The 22,826-nt window shown below is 38.3% G+C and overlaps 1 protein-coding gene across 4 annotated transcripts in view; it reads left to right on the top strand.

Annotated features, from left to right (window-relative positions):
• The window catches only part of RC3H1 (ring finger and CCCH-type domains 1), a 95,012-nt gene extending 72,912 nt beyond the window's left edge, over positions 1–22,100 (top strand). The window contains exons 14-20 of one of the 4 annotated variants that reach the window (XM_033199498.1): positions 1,110–1,262; positions 6,040–6,253; positions 6,791–6,881; positions 7,019–7,151; positions 9,831–10,004; positions 12,039–12,154; positions 14,539–22,100. In XM_033199498.1, coding sequence (XP_033055389.1) covers positions 1,110–1,262; positions 6,040–6,253; positions 6,791–6,881; positions 7,019–7,151; positions 9,831–10,004; positions 12,039–12,154; positions 14,539–14,689 — 1,032 coding nt within the window. In that variant the 3' untranslated portion in view covers positions 14,690–22,100. Of the gene's footprint in view, positions 1–1,109; positions 1,263–6,039; positions 6,254–6,790; positions 6,882–7,018; positions 7,152–9,830; positions 10,005–12,038; positions 12,155–14,535 lie in introns of all 4 variants that reach the window. The other 3 variants (XM_033199500.1, XM_033199499.1, XM_033199497.1) reach the window with 3 other exon arrangements.
• Positions 22,101–22,826: the final 726 nt, after the last annotated feature.

Here is a 22,826-nt window from a genome sequence, read left to right as displayed (position 1 = left end):
AGGGAAAAGGTTATGAATAATAGAAACAGAAGAGTGGTTGGCAATGAGTGATATTAGTGATCAGCAGACCCTGTGTCGGTGCAGAAGGCCAATAATGATGACTCAGAAAAGAGATGTTTTTAGTATAGTGGGAGGCATAGATCCACTTAAATGAACCAATACCAATGAAGAGTGGTTGACAGTGAGTGATATTAGTGAGGAGCACACCCTATGTCAGTGCAGAAGGCCAACAATGATAACTCAGCAAAGAGATGTTTTTAGTATGAACACTGATACCCCTAGATATCAGTGTATATATGTCTTGTGATAAAATGAAAGAAACATTAAAGTTACAGTCCTAGCATTGCCCTATACTGGTATAGCCTTGGTCATATCACCTGTGTTGTCTATTATGGATTTAGGAGCTTATTAGGTAGTATACGTGAAAACATTTTGAAAATGTAAAACATTTTATAAATGTGAATGTTGCAATTTTAGTGAAAATATATTAGCCTTAGAATAGCTATTCTGTTTTTAGACTGGAGAACTTATCTTGAAAAGATAAAAATTAGACATCCTTTTCATCTCATTGAATCAACCTAAGAAGCAGAATTTATTCAAGATATAAATTATTGCTATTAAAGAGATTTCAGTAAAAAATTACTACATCATCATGTACTATAAAAATCAAAATTTTTAATATTCTTGTTTACCTTGATTTTATTGAAAGAAACATTGAGGAGGGTCTAGCAAAACTATGGCTTGGTACATATATGCTTAAATGTTTACTGATCTAATGAAGAAAAGGATGAGCAAACCCATAAAATCCTAGCTTGATTCCTGGAAGGATATTGAATTACCTTTTTTTTTTTTTTTTTTTAACCTTCTGCTAAGGTAAAAAAAACAAAAAACAAAAACTGAAAGCTAAAAATCACTCTTCACTTATTTTATATTTTTCATAGTTTACAAAAATCTTCTATTGTGGCACTTAAAAATTGAATAATCATCATTATGTTGCTTCAGCACAATGTTCTAAGAAATTCTCTGCTTTCTCTGTCTTGTTACTCATAGACCCATTTCCTGTTTTATTTCATTTTCTGTTTTTTTTTTTTTTCTTTCTCCATCTGTAGTTTTTGGATGAAGACTTGAAGGTAGCTGGGAAATACAAAGGAAATGATTATAGCCAATACTCTCCCTGGTCATGTGACACCATCGGCTCCTACATTGGAACCAAAGATGCAAAACCCAAAGATGTTGTGGCAGCAGGGAGTGTGGAAATGATGGTATGTGTAACAGCTAAGCAATAATTAATATAAATCAAGATAAACCAAATAAATTTTCACCCATTACCGTTTAGGCACAAATAATTCAGCTTTGCTTAAGAGTTTCAGACCATATTCTATACTCTGCAATTGAGTTATCTTTAAACAGTGCAGGTTTTTGATTCATTTAGATGTAAATAAAAATATTTTAATACTTACCGAGACAGAGCATTTATTATATTTCTGTGCAAATAGCAATTTCTCAACAATTGTTTAGTACCCAGATTAAATTATTTTACATAATTAATTAGGATCTTGGACTTCTTCACCAAATAAATTAAAATTCTTCTTCACGGAGAATGGCATGAACCCGGGAGGCAGAGCATGCAGCGAGCCAAGATTGTGCCACTGCACTCCAGCCTGGGCGACAAAGTGACACTCCGTCTCAAAACAAACATTCTCAAAAAAAAAATTATTTTTCACAACTCTGAAGTTTAAATAACAAAGTTGAATCTAGTGAACAAGAGTAGTATTTGTGTCAGAATTACAGCTGCTCAGCTTCAAGTGAACTCTAAGATGCTGAAATTTAATACTTGGGTTATTTTATTCTTTAGTGAAAAATCATGTAACACCAGTGTTTCTAATAACCAAGTTAAAATATTATCAAAATCTTATCTCCTTTTTTTTGTTTTTTGAGACGGAGTTTTACTCTTGTTGCCCAGACTAGAGTGCAATGGTCTCAGCTCACCACAACCTCCGCCTCCCAGGTTCAAGTGATACTCCTGCCTCAGCCGCCGGAGTAGCTGGGATTACAGGCATGCGCCACCACACCGGCTAATTGTGTATTTTTTAGTAGAGACGGAGTTTCTCCATGTTGGTCAGACTGGTCTCGAACTCCCGACCTCAAGTGATCCACCCGCCTCGGCCTCCCAAAGTGCTGGGATTATAGGTGTGAGCTACCATGCCCAGCTTCATCTTATCTCTTTTTATAGAGATAGGATTGGTCTTTGTCACCCAGGGTGGAGTGCAGTGACGTGATTATGGCTCACTGTAACCTCAAACTCCTGAACTCAGAAGATCCTCCTGAGTACCTAGGACTACAGGTGCATGCCACCACACCCAGCTATATTTTTTAGTAGAGACAGGGTTTCTCCATGTTGGTCAGGCTGGTCTCAAACTCCCGACCTCAAGTGATCCACCTGTCTCGGCCTCCCAAAGTGCTGGGATTACAGGCGTGAGCCACCATGCCCAGCTTCAGCTTATCTCTTTTTATAGTGATAGGATCAATCTTCATCACGCAGGGTGGAGTGTAGTGACATGATTATGGCTCACTGTAACTTCAAACTCCTGAACTTAGGTGATCCTCCTGAGTAGCTAGGACTACAGGTGCATGCCACCACACCCAGCTAATTTAAAAAATTTTGTAGTGATGGGGTCTTGCTATGTTTCCCAGACCGATCTTAAACTCCTGGCCTCAAGTGATCCTCCCGCCTCTGCCTCCCAAAGTGCTGGGATTACAGGCATGAGCTACCCTACTTGGATATTATCTTCATTGCCTTTTTATTTTTTAAAGAAATACAATTTTCAAGAAGTATATCCCCCTGTATATATTTCCCAAGTCTCGTTTTTCTCCCTCTTTCATTCCCTGTCAGTAATCTCTATCCTGAGTTTAGTATTTATCATTTTCATGGATAATTTTATTTCCCCTTAAGACAGGATCTTCCTCATGCTGGAGTGCAGTGTCACAATCACAGCTCACTGCAGCCTCACACTCCTGGACTCAAGTGATCCTCCCACCTCACCCTCCCAAGTAGCTGGGACACAGATGTGTGATACTATGCTCAGCTAATTTTTTTTTTTTTTTTTTTTTTGGTAGAGATGAGGTCTTGCTATGTCGCCTAGGCAGAACAGGCTGGTCCTGAGCTCCTGGGCTCAAGGGATTCTCCTGCTTCTGAAAGTGCTGTAGTTACAAGTGTGTGCCAGTGCGCCTGGCCATGGATAATTTTATACTATTCCTAAACAATGTTGTTTTATATGTTTATAGACCTTATGTAAATTATACACTTCAGCTTGTATTTTCATGTTTTCACTCAGCATTGCTTTTAAGTTGTGTCTTTTTTGTTGTTGTTTTTTTTTTTTTTTGGTTTTTTTTGAGACGGAGTTCCACTCTGTCACCCAGGCTGGAGTGCAGTGGTGTGATCTCAGCTCACTACAACCTCCGCCTCCTGGATTCAAGCGATTCTCCTGCCTCAGCCTCCCGAGGAGCTGGGACTACAAGCACATACCACCATGCCCAGCTAATTTTTTTGTATTTTTAGTAGAGACAGAGTTTCACCATGTTGGTCAGGCTCATCTGGAACTCCTGACTTCAGGTGATCTGCCCTCCTCGGCCTCCCAAAATGCTGGGATTACAGGTGTGAGCCACTATGCCCAGCCCATATTTATATCTGTAGCTCAGGATTATTGATTTTAGCTACTTTTGCGAGATATTCTGTATAAATGATACCATACAATGATTTCTTTTTGTATTAGTGGACATTTAGGCTGTTTTTGATCTTTCACTATTATGTATGGTACTCCAACAAACATTCTTATGTATATATGTCTTCATGTGCATGAAAGTTACACTTAGAAATGGTCTTGCTGGCTGGGCACCGTGGCTCATGCTTGTAATCCCAGCACTTTCAGAGGCCAAGGCAGGTGGATCACTTGAGGTCAGGAGTTTGAGACCAGCCTGGCCAACATGGCGAAACCTCATCTCTACTAAATACACAAAAATTAGCTGGGCATGGTAGCAGGAGCCTGTAATCCCAGGTACTTGGGAGATTGAGACAGGAGAATGGCATGAACCCAGGAGGCAGAGGTTGCAGTGAGCCGAGATTGTGCCACTGCACTCCAGCCTAGATGACAGAGTGAGACTCCATGTCAAAAAAAAAAAAAAAAAAAAAAGGAATGGTATTGCTGAACGGTATGGTATACCTTGACTATTCTTAACCCATTTGTCCTTATTACTCTTAACAGAGTTAGTAAGATATTATATAGGTTTTTCCTAGGTTATATAGATTTTCATGGATAAATACTTTTCCAGGTGGTTAAGAAAAGACCAATATTTGCCATAAAAAAAAGATTTGGATGCTGATAACCACTGTAAATGAGTGAAGTGATATCTAATAGCATAAATATGATTATATGCCAGCCCCGCCCCCCCCAAAAAAATAGAGTTTTAGAGGGAGAAAAAACAAAATAAATCATTTTTTTCTTTTTTTTTTTTTTTTTGCAGTAGGATTACAGAAGCATTGTTTTTAGGCTGTAGTAAGGCTCTTATTGGAAAGAAATGAGGGAAATTAGGCGGGAATGTTTGCCTTGTACTTGGCTTCCAAAAAGGGTTATTATATTAAAGTAACACGAGTATTAGCAAAATAAAACTCATTTTCTTAAATCAGTAAAGAATTAAAAAGTTTGGGTCAGGCATGGTGACTCACACCTGTAACCCCAGCACTTTGGGAGACCAAGGTGGGAGGATTGTTTGAACCCAGGAGTTCAAGACCAGCCTGGGCAACATAGCAAGACCCCATCTCTTCAAAAATGTTTTTAATTAGCCAGGTGTGGTGGTGCACGCCCGTGGGCCCAGCTACTTGAGAAGCTGCGGCAGGAGGATTGCTTGAGCCCAGGAGGTTGAGGCTCACATACCACTGCACTCCAACCTGGTGACAGAGCAAAACCCTGTCTCAAAAACAAACAAAAAGTTGCAGTCCAATATAGAGGACTTGAAGTTTGGGAGGTAATTGAAAACCTCCCAAATAGGTAAAAGAAGTCTAATCTAGTATTTCTCAAATGTTAATGTACATACAAATTATATATTTGTGTGTCTATATATGTGTGTAACGTTATACAGGGATAAATATATATTTGTATGCATATATATATATATATATACTAGATCATTATATATATGTATTTCTTAAAGATTGAATTGGCTTTTATTAGTGATTGATTAATCAGGAAGCATTTCATCTATGAAATAGAAAGATGCTCTAATGAGCTAAACAGAGAAAAGAAAGCAGAACTCAGATTAGCTGTTTCAAAGTTATTTTCCTTATAGGACTAAAGCAGAAGGGACTTACCAGTTCTAATTGAGTGATCCTCTTATGATTGATTGCTATGAATCTCCTGTTTTTTGGAAAACTGACGCATTTTCAAGTTCAGTTTGATTTTGTGGCATCTAGCACAAGTGATTACATTCTGCTTTGATCTGGTGTCTTGGGGCTTAGTGCAGGAGCTTAGTCCAAAACAATGGCCTCCCATAAATTTAAAAAATATATTTCTTAGGTCAGGTGCAGTAGCTCATACCTGTAATCCCAGCACTTTGGGAAGTTGAACTTGAGGCAGGAGGATTGCTTGAGCCCAGGAGTTTGAGACCAGCCTGGTCAACATAGGGAGACCTCATCTCTATAAATAATAAAAAAAAAATTAGCTGGATATAGTGGTACATGCCTATAGTCCCAGCTACCTGGGAGGCTGAGGTGTGAGGATCACTGGAGCCCAGGAGGTTGAGGATGCAGTGAGCCATGATAGTGCCCCTACATTCCAGCCTGGGCAACAGAGTGGGACCCTGTCGCCCCTCACCTCAGAGGTTTAAAAACCAGTGTTACATAAAAACAACCAAAGGTAACTAATGATTTTAGTCTTACCAGTAAGAGTGTTATACTCATCTTTAACCTTATTACAGATCTAGAAAAAATTAGGTTACAGAGCCATCTGAGTGTGGGGTAGATTTCTCATATTGGTTTTTTATCAGAATGTGGAGAGTAAAGGAATGAGGGACCAGCGATTAGATCTTCAGAGAAGAGCAGCAGAAACCAGTGATGATGACCTCATCCCATTTGGAGACCGACCAACAGTGTCTCGGTTTGGTGCCATCTCGCGAACTTCCAAAACTATATATCAGGGTGCTGGTCCAATGCAGGCTATGGCACCTCAGGGAGCTCCTACAAAATCTATTAACATTTCAGGTAAGAATCTCAAAGGTAAGCTGACCTAAAGGGTTCATAATCTTGACTTTCAGCATTACCCCTGCTCCCCATTTACAATCAGTGTTTTTAGTAATCTTGCAAGGCAGTAATTTTCAAACTTTCCATGGAATCATCCCTGTAAGAAAGGTAATATAACCCAGAGAATTTTAGGTACATAAACTGAAATTAAATGTCTATATGTGACGCTTTCCTAATGTTTCTTCCCCATCCCACCCCCACCCCAAATAGCTTCATTGCTATTTGGGGGGATAACATTCTCATTATACAGTAATTTGGAAGAAAAACTACAAAGACTGAAAGTTCATTGGGGAAGAAACAAACATGCATCAGTACCCAGCATCATGCTGCCTGACATTTAGAAAAACAAAGTTAAAGAATTTTAAAAATCTGGCCATTTAAGGTAGATACCAGATATCTGTGTATGCAATACCCTAATGTCTTTTAGATTATGAGTACCTTAAAAGAAGAATCAAATCTGTGAATTATATCATACCATAATAAATCATTCTCTTACAGATTATAGTCCATATGGAACCCACGGTGGCTGGGGAGGTTCTCCATATTCACCTCATCAAAACATACCTTCTCAGGGACACTTCAGTGAGAGGTATGAGTCATTCTTTTTACTTGAATAAACATGTAGAAACCTTTAAAATTATGCAACTTCTTTTTGTTTTTCTGGTCAGTAATATGTTAACAAAATGAAACGTTAAAATTTACTTCACACTTTCTTTCTAACCAAAGGGAGAGAATATCTATGTCAGAAGTGGCCAGTCATGGAAAACCCCTTCCATCTGCTGAGAGAGAACAGCTACGACTAGAATTGCAACAATTGAACCATCAGATTAGCCAGCAGACCCAGCTACGTGGACTAGAGGTACCAGCCTAGAGAGCCATTTTTATTCCAATTTTTGAAGGGTTCTCAGAGATTTTAAACAGGAACTTTTGAGGCACTATGAACAAAAAACTTTAGGGTCTATTTCTTAGGAGTTAGTGTAGGTTTCCATTCTTCAAAGAATTCAGTACTGGGTTTAGTACTGGGACAATAGAAAACGTAAAATTTCTACTACCTAAGAATAGAAAACAGATTACCTAAAATTTCCCAACAGGAGCTTGTATTCCCTGATGGCACATTTAAGTTTTGTTTGTTTGTTTGTTTTTGTTTTTTGTTTTTTGTTTTTTGAGACAGAGTATTGCTCTATTGCCCAGGCTGGAGTGAGGGGGCGTGATCTCGACTCACTGCAGCCTCCACCTCCTGGGTTCATGTGATTCTCCCGCCTCAGCCTCCTGAGTATTTGGAATTATAGATGTACACCACCATACTCAGCTAATTTTTGTATTTTTAGTAGAGACGGGATTTCACCCCTGTAATCCCAGCACTTTGGGAGGCCGAGGCAAGCGGATCATGAGGTCAGGAGTTAAGACTAGTCTGGCCAACATAGTGAAACCCCATGTCTACTAAAAATACAAAAAATTAGCTGGGCATGCTGGTGATCGCCTGTAATCACAGCTACTCAGGAGGCTGAGGCAGGAGAATCGTGTGAACCCAGGAGGCAGAGGTTGCAGTGAGCCGAGATCGCGCCATTGGACTCCAGCCCAGGCTACAGTGTGAGACTCAGTCTCAAAAAAAAAGAACTTTGACTTAAAAAATAAAACATAGTTCCAGTGTAATAAGAATAATAACACTTTTCATTTATGTAGTTCTGTACCATTTAAAAATCACTACCACGTATCTTATTTGACCCTTACAATATCCCTGATAGGTAGGTTAGGCAGGTGGTATTGTCCTCCTTTTTTGATTGAAGTATATGAGTTTCTCAGAAGTTGAAACATGAACCCAAGTCTTCATATTTCGGATTCAGTGTTCTTTCCATCATGCTGCCTGACACTTAGAAAAACAAAACTAAAGAATTTTTTAAATCTGGCTGGATGTGGTGGTTCGTGCTTGTAATCCCAGCACTTTGTGAGGCCAAAGCAGATGGATTGCTTGAGCTCAGGAGTTTGAGACCAGCCTGGGCAACATGGCAAAATCCCTTCACTATAAAAAGTGCAAAAATTCACCAGGCATGGTAGTGCATGCCTGTAGTCTCAGCTACTCAGGATGCTGAAGGCAGAAGGATCACCTGAGCCCAGGGAGGTCAAGGCTGCAGTGATCCCGGATGGTGCCACTGCACTCCAGCCTGAGCGACAGAGTGAGACTCTGTCTCAAAAAAAAAAAAAAACAAGAATTTTAAAAATCTTTTAAGTGTCACATAAGGAAGACTAGGTTTTGTTTATATATCATCCTTTACATTGGAACATATTCTTTGAATATGGAAAACTGAAGATACTCTAATGATAAATACATTGTCCTTTCTGGAGGAAAAAATGGTACTGTTAGAACATTAGTCTGTCTTTTCTACCATAATCTTTAATAATAAGTAAGCCATCACTTTGGAGGGAAAAAAGTTATAAGACATTTTCTTAGTAGACTTCCTTTTTAGGAAGACCAGTAGGAGATTGTTTTCGGAACATTTAGCTGACTTGTGCCCCTACGTACGCAATTAGATTTAGGAATTTTAAAAAATCTATGTAATATTTAGATTTTGTCTGCTTTTGCCATTGCTTATTTATATTGATTCAAAACGTCTTACTGATTCCTATCACAGAAAGAGAATGCTATGTTTGCTTATGGCAATCTTTCGTTCATTATCTTTTTAAAGATTCAGACCTTCCACCCAATAAGGCATCACTGCATATCCTCAAATGCATGGTTTTTTGTTTTAAAGTTTTCAGGCACATTTTCTGTCCAAAAAGACTATCAGTATTATTTAGAAACTTACCACATATTTAACTCAGTACAGTTAAAAGTCCTTGCCATTACTGAGGTTTCAATGAAATAAGTTATAGGATTTACTTCAGAGAAAATTACCATTAAAAACAGAGGGGGAAAGATGCACATCTGTAGTTGACTTGTTTTTCTTCCATTTCCTTTTTTTTTTTTTTTTTTTGAGAGACAAGGTCTCGCTCTGTTGCCCAGGCTGGAGTGCATGGAGTGCAGTGGCATGATCATAGCTCACTGTAATCTTAAACTCCTGGGCTCAAGTGATCCTCCCTAGTAGCTAGGACTATAGGCCCACACCACCATCCTAGGCTAATTTATTTATTTATTTATTTATTTATTTATTTATTTTTTGTAGAGGCAAGGTCTTGATGTATTGCCCAGGTGGGTCTCAAATTCCTGGCCTCAAGTGATCCTCCCACCTCAGCCTCCCAAAGTGCTAGAATTAAAGGCATGAGCCACCATGCACAGCCAACTTCTCTTTCAAATCAGAAAATACAAGGAGCAATTTATACTTAAGATGAAATTACTGTTTACTAAATTTAAATGTCCCTGTTTTGTTCTTTTTTTGTTCAAATGGTACTCAAAGAGAACAGTGCCTTACAGTTGCATTATTTTTGTTGCAAATAGCTGGGTGATAAGCTACTTAAGGCTGTGGTGTGGAATTGAGCCTGGTTATTCTGTGCATGGTGTGAAGTGTGTTGAGTTTTCTCTGTGCTTGGCTTTATGCACTAGGCTGTTAGTAACAGGCTGGTGTTGCAGAGGGAGGCAAACACCCTGGCAGGCCAGTCACAGCCCCCACCACCGCCACCTCCAAAATGGCCTGGAATGATCTCAAGTGAGCAGTTGAGCTTGGAACTGCACCAGGTGGAAAGGGAAATCGGGAAGAGAACACGGGAACTGAGTATGGTGAGTGTTACGGTGGGAAGAGAGGGGGAAGGTGAAATGAAATCTTTCATGTGGCTCTAGAATTATCTAGAGCTACAGAATCATCACTTCAAGGCACTCTGATGAGTGGTTAATATTTAAAATAATTATGCGGGTGGACTACCTTACGATTTTGTCATTCCCTTCCTCTCTTTTGGTTTGGGTGTGTTCTTTGTCTTAGAATTCTTCATTAACTTTTAGGGAAAACAAGGTTTTAATGCTTCTCTAATTTAAGAACTTAATGGAAGTTCTTAAATCTCTGTTTAGCATACTGATTAGGGAAGCAAATAGGATGGTGTTTACTATTTTGCAGTGACAACATGTTATATAAAGATGTATTCACCAAATAATATTCCAGCTTCGTAGCCTTTATGATGATGACCTTTTTTTGCTATGAGTGATATACAATCGGCACATTCTTTCCTTGGAACCATATCCATTAATATGCTTAGGATTTGCTTCAGAGTGCACAGACACTCATTTTAGTAAATTTTGAATCTTAGGGGGTTCCTCAGGTTGCATGATAGGATTTTTTTGTTGCGTAGTTTTCATAATCTTTCAAAGCAAATAAATTGAGTGTGCAGGTTTTTTTGCTTTCAGTAAGTATGTTAAAGATATTTATTGGGGCCGGGCGCGGTGGCTCACGCCTGTAATCCCAGCACTTTGTGAGGCCGAGACGGGTGGATCATGAGGTCGGGAGATCGAGACCATCCTGGCTAACGCGGTGAAACCCCGTCTCTACTAAAAAATACAAAAAACTAGCCAGGCGAGGTGGCGAGTGCCTGTAGTCCCAGCTACTCGGGAGGCTGAGGCAGGAGAATGGCGTGAACCCGGGAGGCGGAGCTTGCAGTGAGCTGAGATCCGGCCACTGCACTCCAGCCTGGGCGACAGAGTGAGACTCTGTCTCAAAAAAAAAAAAAAAAAAAGAAAGATATTTATTGTACTTTGGTTTGCTTTTTTTGTTTTTTTGAGACTGAGTCTCTGTCACCCAGGCTGGAGGGCAGTGACGCAATCTCAGCTCACTGCAACCTCCGCCTCCCGTGTTCCAGTGATTCACCTGCCTCGGTCTCCCGAGTAGCTGGGATTACAGGTGCCTGCTACTACACTAGTGTAGTTTTTTTTTTTTTTTTTTAGTTTTTTTTTTTTTTAGTTTTTTTTTTGAGACGGAGTCTCGCACTGTCGCCCAGGCTGGTGTGCAGTGGCACGATCTCAGCTCACTGCAACCTCAACCTCCTGGGTTCAAGTGATTCTTCTGCCTCAGCCTCCCAAGTAGCTAGGATTATAGGCACCCGCCACCATGCCCAACTAATTTTTTAATATTTTTAGTAGAGATGGGGTTTCGCCATGTTGGCCAGGCTGATCTCGAACTCCTGACCTCAGGTGATATGCCCACCTCAGCCTCCCAAAGTGTTGGGATTACTGGTGTGAGCCACCACACCCAGCCTTTTTTTTTTTTTTTTCCTTTTTTTGAGAGGGAGTCTCACTCTGTCACCCAGTGGGGGAGTGCAGTGGTACAATCTCAGCTCACTGCAACCTCCATCTTCTGGATTCAAATGATTCTCCTGCCTCAAGCTTCTGAGTAGCTGGGATTACAGGCGTGCACCACCACACCTGGCTGATTTTTGTATTTTTACTAGAGATGGGGTTTTGCCATGTTGGCCAATCTGGTCTCGAACTGACCTCAGGCAGTCCACCTGCCTCAGCCTCCAAACTGCTGGTACTACAGGGGTGAGCCACCATGCCTGGCCGCCTTTCTAGGTTATCGTTTTTTTCTGTGAAATTTTTTTTCACGTTAGCTTGAGGCATTGTCTCTCTTTTTGTCCAGCTTGGTTAGTGAGCAAGTGGGTTGTATTGTTATGTTTTTATGTATGTCACTCTTTTAGTCTACCAGTTTCTTTGGTTATTTTACAAAATTAAGTATGATTTCTGGATCATCACTTTGTATTATCTGTAATTTGGTCTCTCCCATTAACACCATTAAATAGACGATAACTGATTTTATTTCCTCTTTCAAAGGAAAACCAGTGTTCTGTGGACATGAAAAGCAAACTGAATACAAGTAAACAAGCTGAAAATGGACAACCAGAACCACAAAACAAGGTTCCGGCTGAGGACCTTACATTGACATTCAGGTAAAGAAAAGGAGATTTTCGTAGCTATATTAAATTACACACAAAAGAGAAATTATTATATTATCCAGTCATATCAGAAGTACCCTCATAAACATAATTTGATTCTTAAAATATCATTATTCTGTGTACATTAAGAATATTTTTGCGGCCAGGCGCAGTGGCTCACGCCTGTAATCCCAGCACTTTGGGAGGCTGAGGCGGGCGAATCACGAGGTCAAGAGATCGAGACCATCCTGGCCAGCATGGTGAAACCCCGTCTCTACTAAAAATGCAAAGATTAGCTCGGCATGGGGGCCTGTGCCTGTAGTCCCAGTTACTCGGGATGCTGAGGCAGGAGGATCACTTGAACCTGGGAGGGGGAGGTTGCAGTGAGCCAAGATTGTGCCACTGTACTCCAGCCTGGCGACAGAGTGAGACTCAGTCTCAAAAAAAAAAAAAAAAAAAATATTTTTGCATAAATCTGGAGTTACAAAACTTAGATCCAAGGTTGAATTATCTATTAATACCTAACAAAGGAAAATTTCTGGTTATGTTTCCATCTTCCCCTTGTTTTTAAATCTGTTTCGAAGATAGCCTAGTATCTTTACATTATAAAAGTACGATATGCTTAATGTAAAAAAAATAAAGTCACCCCCCCATCTTAAATATGTTATAAAAAAATTAGCTTTAGGAAATCGAAAATGTTAGAAAAGGGCAAATTTTTAAATTGCCTGTAATTCCAATATTCAGAGATGACTCTTGTTAACATTTTGGGGTATTATATTATCTTTCCAGTCTTTTTTTTTTTCTTTTTTTGAGATGGAGCTTTGCTCTTGTTGCCTAGACTGGAGTGCAATGGCAGGATCTCGGCTCACCACAACCTCTGCCTCCCGGGTTCAAGCAATTCTCCTGCCTCAGCCTCCCAAGTAGCTGAGATTACAGGCATGCACCACTACGCCTGGCTAATTTTGTATTTTTAGTAGAGACAGGGTTTCTCCACGTTGGTCAGGCTGGTCTTGAACTCCTGACCTCAGGTGATCCACCTGCCTTGGCCTCCCAAAGTGCTGGGATTACAGGTATGAGCCACCGCACCCGGGTCTTTCCAGTCTTTTTAAAGTGTGTGGGCATTTAGCCTCTTGCTAGTTTTACAAACCCAGCACTCCACCTCCTTGGTTTTTAATTCAGTCTGTCCTATATCATCCAATATTCTGCAGATATGAAAAGATACATATCACCTACCACGAACATCCCTACAATAAACAGTATTACAATTAATGCTTTGTTTGCATATCTTAAATTATTTTCTGAGGATATTTTGAGGCTTTTGAATACATAGTCCTAAGTTGCCCCCCTGACGATATATAACAAAAATTTCTAATGCTTTCAGGCCTGGATTTTGACTTTTTAATTCATGCATTATCTTGGATTCAATTTTTTTTTTTTTTTTTTTTTTCTTGAGACAGAGTCTTACTGTGTCACCCAGGCTAGAGTGCAATGGCATGGTCTCGGCTCACTGCAACTTCCGCCTCCTGGGTTTAAGCAAGTCTCCTGCCTCAGCCACCTGAGTAGCTGGGACTACAGGCGCGTGCCACCACACCTGGCTAGTTTTTGCATTTTTAATAGAGACAGGGTTTCACTGTCTTAGCCAGGCTGGTCTCAAACTCCTGACCTTGTGATCCACCTGCCTCAGCCTCCCAAAGTGCTAGGATTACAGGCATGAGCCACTGCACCTGGCTTTTTTTTTTTTTTTTTTTGACAAAATCTCATTCTATCACTAAGGCTAGAGTGTAGTGGTGCGATCTTGGCTCATTGAAACCTCTGCCTCTCAGGTTCAAGCAATTCTTGTGCCTCTGCCTCCCAAGTAGGTTTTTACAGGCACGCACCACCAGGCCAATTTTTGTGTTTTTAGTAGAGACAGGGTTTCACCGTGTTGGCCAGGCTGGTCTCCAACTCCTGAACTCAAGTGATCTGCCTGCTTTGGCCTCCGAAAGTGCTAAGATTATAGACATGAGCTCAAAATTATTTTTTATAGTAGCAAACCTGCTAAATCAGGGATAAGTACTTTTCTTAAAGGCCAGGTAGTATTTTAAGATATGGGCCTTACAGTTTTTGTCACAATGCTCAACTCTTCTCTATGGTTTGAAAGCAGTGGATAATATGCTAAACAAATGAGCAGGCTGTATTCCAATAAAACTTTAGTTACAAAAATACACATCTGAAAAAAAATACGCACCTGGCTAGCTTTAGTTTGCCAACCCTGTGCTAAAACATGGATAAGGGGCTGTAGATTAAAATTTGGAAGCCATTTATATATTTTTTATCATGCTAAATGATAGCCCCTGTTGATATTTTTGTACTAATCATTTTTCTCTCTCTTCTTTTTCAAAATTTTAAAATGTCAGCAGTGATGTACCAAATGGATCAGCCTTGACACAAGAGAGTATCAGCCTCCTATCAAACAAGACCAGCTCTCTGAACCTATCAGAGGACCCTGAGGGAGGAGGGGATAACAATGACTCCCAGAGATCAGGAGTTACTCCCAGTTCTGCTCCTTAAAATATGAGGAGTCCTACTTTTATCTTCTGCTCCTAATCAGTTTGTCGGGCATAGGGGTAGGAGAACGCATAACTTCTAAACTGTTTCTCTTAAGAGCGGTCAGAGAAATCCAGGAAATTCACCAGAGGCAATGTGCACAAACACCACTACTAAAAACAAACCCTGCACATAGTTCACATTAATGCATTTTTTTAATTTAAAGAAAAAGAAAATTAGCAGTATCTGCAAGCAATTCAGATTAAATTTGTTTTTGTTCTGTGAATGAACTTTATTTTAATAACTTTGGACGCCTTGGATCCAGGGCTTTAAAAGAAAAAAAGATATTATATATACACTCTGTTTGATTAATTGTATGATCTTAATGAAGTAGGTTTTCTTGTATTTTGGTATTACATACCCAGTGTATAATTTGTATAATTCCTTACCCCCAATCCTTATCAGTTCTCACCACCCCGTAAACTTAAAACAGACCAAAAACATCAGCTTTCAGAGAATTCTGTGGTGCTTGAGAAACAGACAGTACTAGACTGAGTTATTAGAAAATGTGCAGCAAACCAACTTTTCCCAGAGCTGTTATTTGGAATTCTTTATCCCTTTCTAGATCACTAGCTTCACTGGATAGGTATGTTTTTCTTGACATTGAAATTTTTTGTTTGTTTTGGAGGGTTTTATTTCGTTTTTATTTTCAGTTTTTCAAAGAGAATTACCAACTTTTGAAGTCCTCATTTTCATATTAAGGATCATTTGCATTTTCTGAATATAATGAGAAAGCTGAGTCAGTATTTAATTAGATTTAAATGTTGATTAAGAATTAACTATAACTTGTTAGCACTGAAAATACATGTTTGGTGATTCACCTGCATTCAACTCATGGTTGGAAATTTGAAGCAGTGCTTTTCAAATTAAACTTTTGCTGAAATCATAGGATGCTCAAAAACCAGGACAATCAACCACATTTTAAAACTGCAACATTTGATTTGAACTTAAAATGAATAGAACCACATTATTTCAATGGATGTTTTTGTTTTACTTGTAAACTGATTGAGTCTTAAGGATAGTTTTTGAATTGATCACTTGTTACTCAGAATCATTAGTATAAGTAGGTAGGAAATAGTTTGAAGTCATTTTTCATAGACTTAGCTGTCCAATGTTGAAAATGTTTCTTCATGAAAATGCTGAAAAGAGTAAGGAACTTTTTTTACTATTATTCTGCTGCACATATTCTGATGCCATGTGTCTGTGCTTAACTAAGACCCTGTAAAACATGTTTAGTGGGGACTGTTTGATATAGTCGCCCTCTCCATTCATCTATTTGCCTGATTTTTTGTTTCCCTTTCTGGATTTTACTACTAAATTAGAAAGCACTGGTTATGTAATAAGTTACTACATTGCTTTGGTTGGGTAAAAACGAGAGTTTATATTTTTCTTATTTCTTATTTTCTTAACCCTTAACTCCTGCTGAGGTCATAACAACCTCAGTCTAAACTCTGTGTCCATCATACTGTTAACTTAAACAAATGGGTGGTGGGGGTGGGAAGGGTAATACAGTCCTCCATTGCCTACCAGTAGGAGAGTCCAAACAGAACACTCTTTTGAGTAGCAATTATTTAATTTGCCCAGTCAAGGCACCGTGTTTATATACTATTTCACATTGAATTTGATTATGCCCTACAGACCTGGCTGGTCAAGGATTTGATATACACATATTGGCTTGGGATTCGAGCTTTCTTTTTTATTTAAATAAAAATTTATATATATTATATATATACATATATACATAGTTATATCTGTATATATATTGGGTATGTTTTAAGGATTTTTTCGCATGAGCGCAGCTGTTGCGATAAATTGACCGATTGGGAGGTGGTAGAAGCACTGAATGAAGGTGAGGCTTTTTTTTTTTTTCAATTTTCTTATACATTTTTCTTCCTTAAAAAAAAACAAATATATATATATATATGCTTTTGCTTTTTTTTTTTTTTTTTGGCTTCTGTTTGCTTTTTGACTTTTACTTAAAACCCTTTTACATTTCCACTTTAAATGCCTGTTGTTCATTGGGAGAAGGAAAGAAACTTTTGTATGTCTGACAGAGACCCAAGATTTTTGAAAGGCAATATTATTGGCCTCCAACCTTTTTTTTTTTTGAGAGGGAGTCTCCTTCTGTCACCAGGCTGGAGTGCAGTGGGTCGATCTCGGCTCACTGCAACCTCCGCCTCCCGGGTTCAAGCGATTCTCTTACCTCAGCCTCCCTAGTAGCTGGCACTACAGGCGTGCGCCACCATGTCCAGCTAATTTTTGTACTACAACCTTCTTATAGGCAGATTTGGACCGATCTCCTTTGGATATGTCAGATCATCCTAAATTTTAGAAGCAGTTGATTCACTTTGGAATTCAGAATGATTCTTGTATTAGAAGATCATTTGGAGGTATTAACTTTCGTTGAAGTTTAGAGTAAAAGTAAAGATTCCTTTTGGATATTATTTGAAACCTCTTAGTAACTCAATTTCTGTTGTTCTTATTTCCTTTAAATACACTCGTTCTTGGCTTTCACCTTTTTGATTCTGTGAAGTACGCAGGAGCAGGGATTAATTTATTCAGTATTCCTGTTCTGAAGAAAACCAGAAAAGTCACTGTATAAACTTGACTTAAAATAATATCTTTCTCTTTTCATGTATTTTCATTTGGGGGAAAAAAATCTAATTGTAACCTGAATTCGAGCTGTACCCCTCCATAGTCCTACACTCTAGAGCTAATCTGGTTGGGTAGAAAGGCAGAAGAATGGTATATTGTCCCATTGTGCCTATAATGTATTTTAAATTGGTCATTCCACCTTACTTAATGGAAAATCTTGCAGTTTTCCTAGTGCTCATCAGCGGTTTTAGAATTCACTAACACCCCCAAATTTTTTTTTTTTTTCCTTTTCCTTTTCTCTGTGATATCATGAGCCTGTACGGACAAATGGCATATTTGGGCATAACTGCTTGACTCTGTAACTACTTTTTAAAAATCAAAATCTAAAAGGTATTAATTTTTTTTAATTTTGTTTTTTCAGAGACAAAGATGAAACCAGATAGGAAATACAGTTTCTATGTTTTCTACTTACTACAATATTAGTTTCTTCTAAATATTACTTTATTTGTATTTCACTAAATTCAAAAGCAAAAATTGGATATCTGAGATGAACAATTTTGAATGGGTTAAGGTAGGAGTAATAAGCATTGTGTTCACTCATATATAGGTAAGGGAATTTTATTTATAGTGAGAAATATAAAAGTACTTTGACATACTGTTTTTTCAAGGAGTCTCTAGAAAAGGGTAGAACTGAGAATGAGACATCTAGATTCCATTTCTGGTTTATATGTAGCTCTTTTGCCTAATTTATATATAATTTTGTCACAAGGTAAGTCCAGTAACTGTCCTGTCTTAGGTAATTTACAGAGGCTGAAGTGACCAAAGATCCATTCCTTATTACTTTTCTAATTAAAAGAAGAGATAGCTAGATTTCTAGTAATATTATTCTAGATATTGGTAAGACACTGTTCCTAATGCCAACTACAAATATTCAACTACTCAGAATGTATTTAAAAAATTGTTTGGTACAGCATTAATGTTGGTGATTCCTTTCTCCCATCTTATTTCCCTTCCCTTCTATTCTTTCCCATGTATTTATTTTGCCTAAAAGAACATTGGTATGATTCTCATTTGCTACTTTGAGTATATAACTCCATCAGACTTTCCAGAGTTCTTCAGGATGGAGCTCAAAGTTCACATTTTTCCATAAATGTCTTTTTTTTTCTTGACCTTTTTCCACCCTGTAATTTCCCCTTGACTTACCCACTGCCCTCCCCAATCTGCAAAAGTGACAGTTTGCTGCCTCAAAACAGAGCATTCAAATGAATTCGCTTAGCCAATAACTTCTGTGAAGTTGCCTTTTCTAATGGTGTTATTACTCAGTGATGCACAAATGTGGTATTTGCCCTACTGGTAGGCAAACAAAGGTCTGGTTAAGAATGGTAACCTGCTGTTTTCTTTAAAGGAGAGCCAAAGACTTGTGCTTTACTCTGTTTTGGTTTTGGGGGAAGTAGTAGCCATTTTGATCATGAAACCTTTTAGTATTTGTGAGTTGGTTGTACTGTGTAAGTAGATTTATCTAAAGTTAACTGTTAAAGTTAGCTAGCCTTATAAGACGTAAAAGTAATGAAAATTCATCAGCTTCTCTAAGCCAGTGAATGTCATCTTTTATAATGTTGTGTATAAGCATTTGTGCCCACCCCAGCTTCTGCTATCACTGTGGTCAAGTCATGGGTCTGGTGGGTAAAGGAATTCTAGAGTATGTGACTGGTGAGAAAAAACTATAGTCAGTACATATACAGATTGTTAAAATTCAAGAAAAAATATTTTCACTAAAAAAAAGGATCCGTCTCAGTAAAGAAGTATTCAGTTGCTGTCACTTATATGCAAATCGTGGTGGGTAGCAGTCTCACCGTTTTTCTACTCTCTTTTTGCTCGTTTTAAGTAATTGAGTAACGGTTTTATTTGTAAAATCTATCTGTAAAAAGCACCTGTAACGATTTATATGTCATTGAAAGGAATGGCCCAGTTACTTTTTAGGAGAGATTAATAATCTACCTGGAAATTAACTACAGTGTTTACTTAGATTTTTCCCCCTAAAAAGAGTCTAAATGTGTTAAATTTTTAATTGGTGATATGGTTACAGTGTTGCAAGGTGATCTCTTCCCCTGAAAAATCTGCCTATCCTTTAGAGCTACTAAACTAAAGCAAATTTTACTTTCATCATTAGCACCTGAACAAGCAAGCAATCTACTACTGTCATCATTTTACCTGAGTGCCCATTTTGCTGATCCACGTTCATACCTTTCTACCTGGGACAGCTATGATTTTTATATTTATTTGTTGCTTCAGCTCAGGTTTATGAAATTTTCCTGCTGAAATGACTTATTGGGAGTTGTAGGTTGATTATAGTTACTATTAAACATTTTCTCAATTTAGCTTTTCTGAGCCACTTCAAAAAGAAAGCTGTTTTTGTCAAAAGGTACTATTAATTGTAGCAAGTAAATCTTAAGATTTGAATTTTTAAGATTTTATTTCTGTGTTCACTAAAGATCTTTTCACAAGTAATAGATTATAATTGATAAGTAATACTAGCTATAGTGTTAATAAAGAATAAGACTGTCACCACCAGGAATAAGTAACACCATTTAATAATCTATTCCTAATAGGTATGTTTTCAATACTGCACTGAACAAAGTGGGTAAAGAGCCCTTTGAAATCCTTTTGTAATAAAGGGATTTACCTCACCACTGGAATCCTTGTTTTCAGAGCCTCTGGATTTTCAGGCAAACACTGAACTCTCCTAAACTTTATCCCTGAACAAAACATCCCTAGAGAACAAAGTTTATTTTCACAAGAAAATAAGGCACAATAAGGGGGAAGAACTTAAACCTCAAGATAATATTGTGTCCAAAAATGTGTATTTAGAAAAATAAAATCCTGTGGAGTTTGTTATCCTAATGTTTATTTTATACTAGATAAGGTGACTTGTTTTCTTGTATTGAGGTCTTACTGTTTCAGATTTGTTTTTGTTTCTGTCCTAACTCTAAGCAGACAGAGCTCACAAGTCTTTGGCATCCATTTTAGGTTGTACACGCAGAGTCATCTTATAACTGGAAACTGTCAGGTGGTCCCCCACCCCAGTGAATGTATGAAAGGGTCAAGAAAAAGATTGGAAACAAACTATTGGGTGAATAATTGGTTGCTTTATTATTATTTTTTTTTTTGCCTGTTTTTTTTTTTTTTTTTTTTGTAATCACCATTTATTTGTGTAATCTTTCTCCAGTGACTGGCTGTCATTCTCATAATATCTGAACTACCCCATAAAATAGTTCTCTGATTTAAAAGCATTTAGCTTTTGCTTATTGTTTTTACATACTCTATTCAACTAAGACACTGTCCTGAGAATTATTTTTTCCAGATGGATCGTTGGCCTAAATTTTCACACTTCTCTCCTGTTCATCCTTTTTCCTCTTCCTGCTTCCTGGGAATAAAAGGAACTTTTTTTTTTTTGTAATTAATTAGTCCACGAGGCTCATTATCTTTCTTTATGATTAATCTATGACTTTTGGGTACAAGAAAAATGGAAAAAGTGAATTAAGGTAATGAACAAAACCTTTCACCCACTTAAACATTTTCCAGTTTTGAGATTCCTCTTTGTGTGTGTGGTCTCTTCCCCTTGTCACCCCTTCTGCCCTTTTTCTCTGACTATGGTAATTTGGTCTTTAGGCTCATACCAGTCTCCCCGAGACATTCTGCAGTCATTATCACCTTTTTGGGTGGATTTTATTTTGTTTTATTTTGTTTTTTTAAAAAAAAAAATAACTTTTTAACATTGGTGCATATTTGCTTGGGATAGAGCTTGTGTAATTTACCAATCGTATTGATTGTAAGTGATTGTGCCCTGCAGAGGTATATTTAACAAGACAAAAATAATCTTGGTTAATAAAGGAGCCCATGAGATTTGAGTCAGGTTATAAGTGACTTTATGAAATCACTTACAGTTTTGGATAGAATTTAAATCTCCTTATAAATTAGTGGTAGACATACCATTTTTTAAAGTTTTCTTGCATTTTTTGTTTTTTTATTGCCGCAGCTCCCTATTCTTTCTTGCCTGCCTCCACCCACCTGTTTGGGGGAAAAAATAAAAATTGAGCCTTAAAGTGACAGCTAATTTTATAATTGCTGGATTTTGTGAAATTTTACTTTTTCCAAGTGTTTCCAGCTTACAGAAGTGAAGACAAATAGGTTGGAATGGTGAAGACGAATGGATTGGAATTTCACAAGCTGTGAATAATTCCTTAGAATCTGGCAAACTGTGAAGTCTTATTTGAAGACCTTATCTCCTGAGAGTTCTTTTGGAGTAGGAAAAAGAACCCTATTTGAAATAGACCGTTTTTCTCTTGTTTTTAATCTGCTTAATATTTCTGCTTTTTAAGCAGCTTTCAAAACAAGTGTGGTGGAAAAAAAGAAATAGTAGGAAGATGTTTAGGGCAGCAGAACTCTGGGTCTAAATAAGTACATGTTCCCACTTGTTGCTGATTTTTGAGAGTACTAGGGCCATTTTTTTTCAATTTTGTATTATTTGTTTGCATGTTTATATCAAAGATGCCCATTTTGTTAAAATGCTATTTCCTTTCTTTATTACCTTGGAAACTGACTCAGCCTCATGTTGCTCCTAATTAGTGTTTAAGGCTCCCATGAGTTGCAGATAAAAGGATTTATTTTAACAAGTAGAAGGAGGTGATTCACCTTTTGGATTGTACATATATGAAAGTGTCTACAAGGTCTTTATCTGCTTTCTGTCAGCATTTATATTAAATGATAAATTAATGAGGAATGTGTGTACTCTTTTTTGTGAATGAGTCTGAGCCGTCTTACTCTAATCTTGAGATTACTTTCTTACACCTCTTTAATGGAGGGGTTTTTTTTAGGTGAAAAATAAAGAAATGGCTAATCTGCATGAGCAAACACATACTTGGAGTAGCCAGTTTGTGGAGAAGCACTGCTCTTGATCAGGTGCTATACGGGAGGCTGAGGCAGGAGAATGGCGTGAGCCCGGGAGGCGGAGCTTGCAGTGAGCCGAGATCGCGCCCCTGCACTCTAGCCTGGGCGACAGTGAGACTCCGTCTCAAAAAAAAAAAAAAAAGAAAAATTCTGAAAAAGTTCCAAAGATATAATTTTGGGGAAAAAAATTTAAATTATTTAAAAGACTCTTTTTTTTTTTTTTTTCTTTTCTTCAAGACGGAGTCTGGCTCCATCGCCCAGGCTGGAGTGCAGTATTGTGATCTCAGCTCACTACAACCTCCGCCTCCCGGGTTCAAGCAATTCTGCCTCAGCCTCCCCGGGTGCGCGCCACCACCCCTGGCTAATTTTTGTATTTTTCGTAGAGACGGGGTTTCACCATGTTAGCCCGGATGGTCTCAGTCTCTTGTCCTTGTGATCCGCCCGCCTCGGCCTCCCAAGGTGCTGGGATTACAGGCGTGAGCCACCGCGCCCGGCCCTATTTAAATTTTTAAAAGGAGATTTAGGGCCAGTAGCCGTGGCTCACGCCTGTAATCCCAGC

Source organism: Trachypithecus francoisi, unplaced genomic scaffold, assembly GCF_009764315.1.
Source record: "Trachypithecus francoisi isolate TF-2019V2 unplaced genomic scaffold, Tfra_2.0 Lachesis_group5, whole genome shotgun sequence".
In the NCBI taxonomy this organism is placed as follows: domain Eukaryota; kingdom Metazoa; phylum Chordata; class Mammalia; order Primates; family Cercopithecidae; genus Trachypithecus; species Trachypithecus francoisi.
This window is presented reverse-complemented; position numbering and strand designations above follow the sequence as displayed.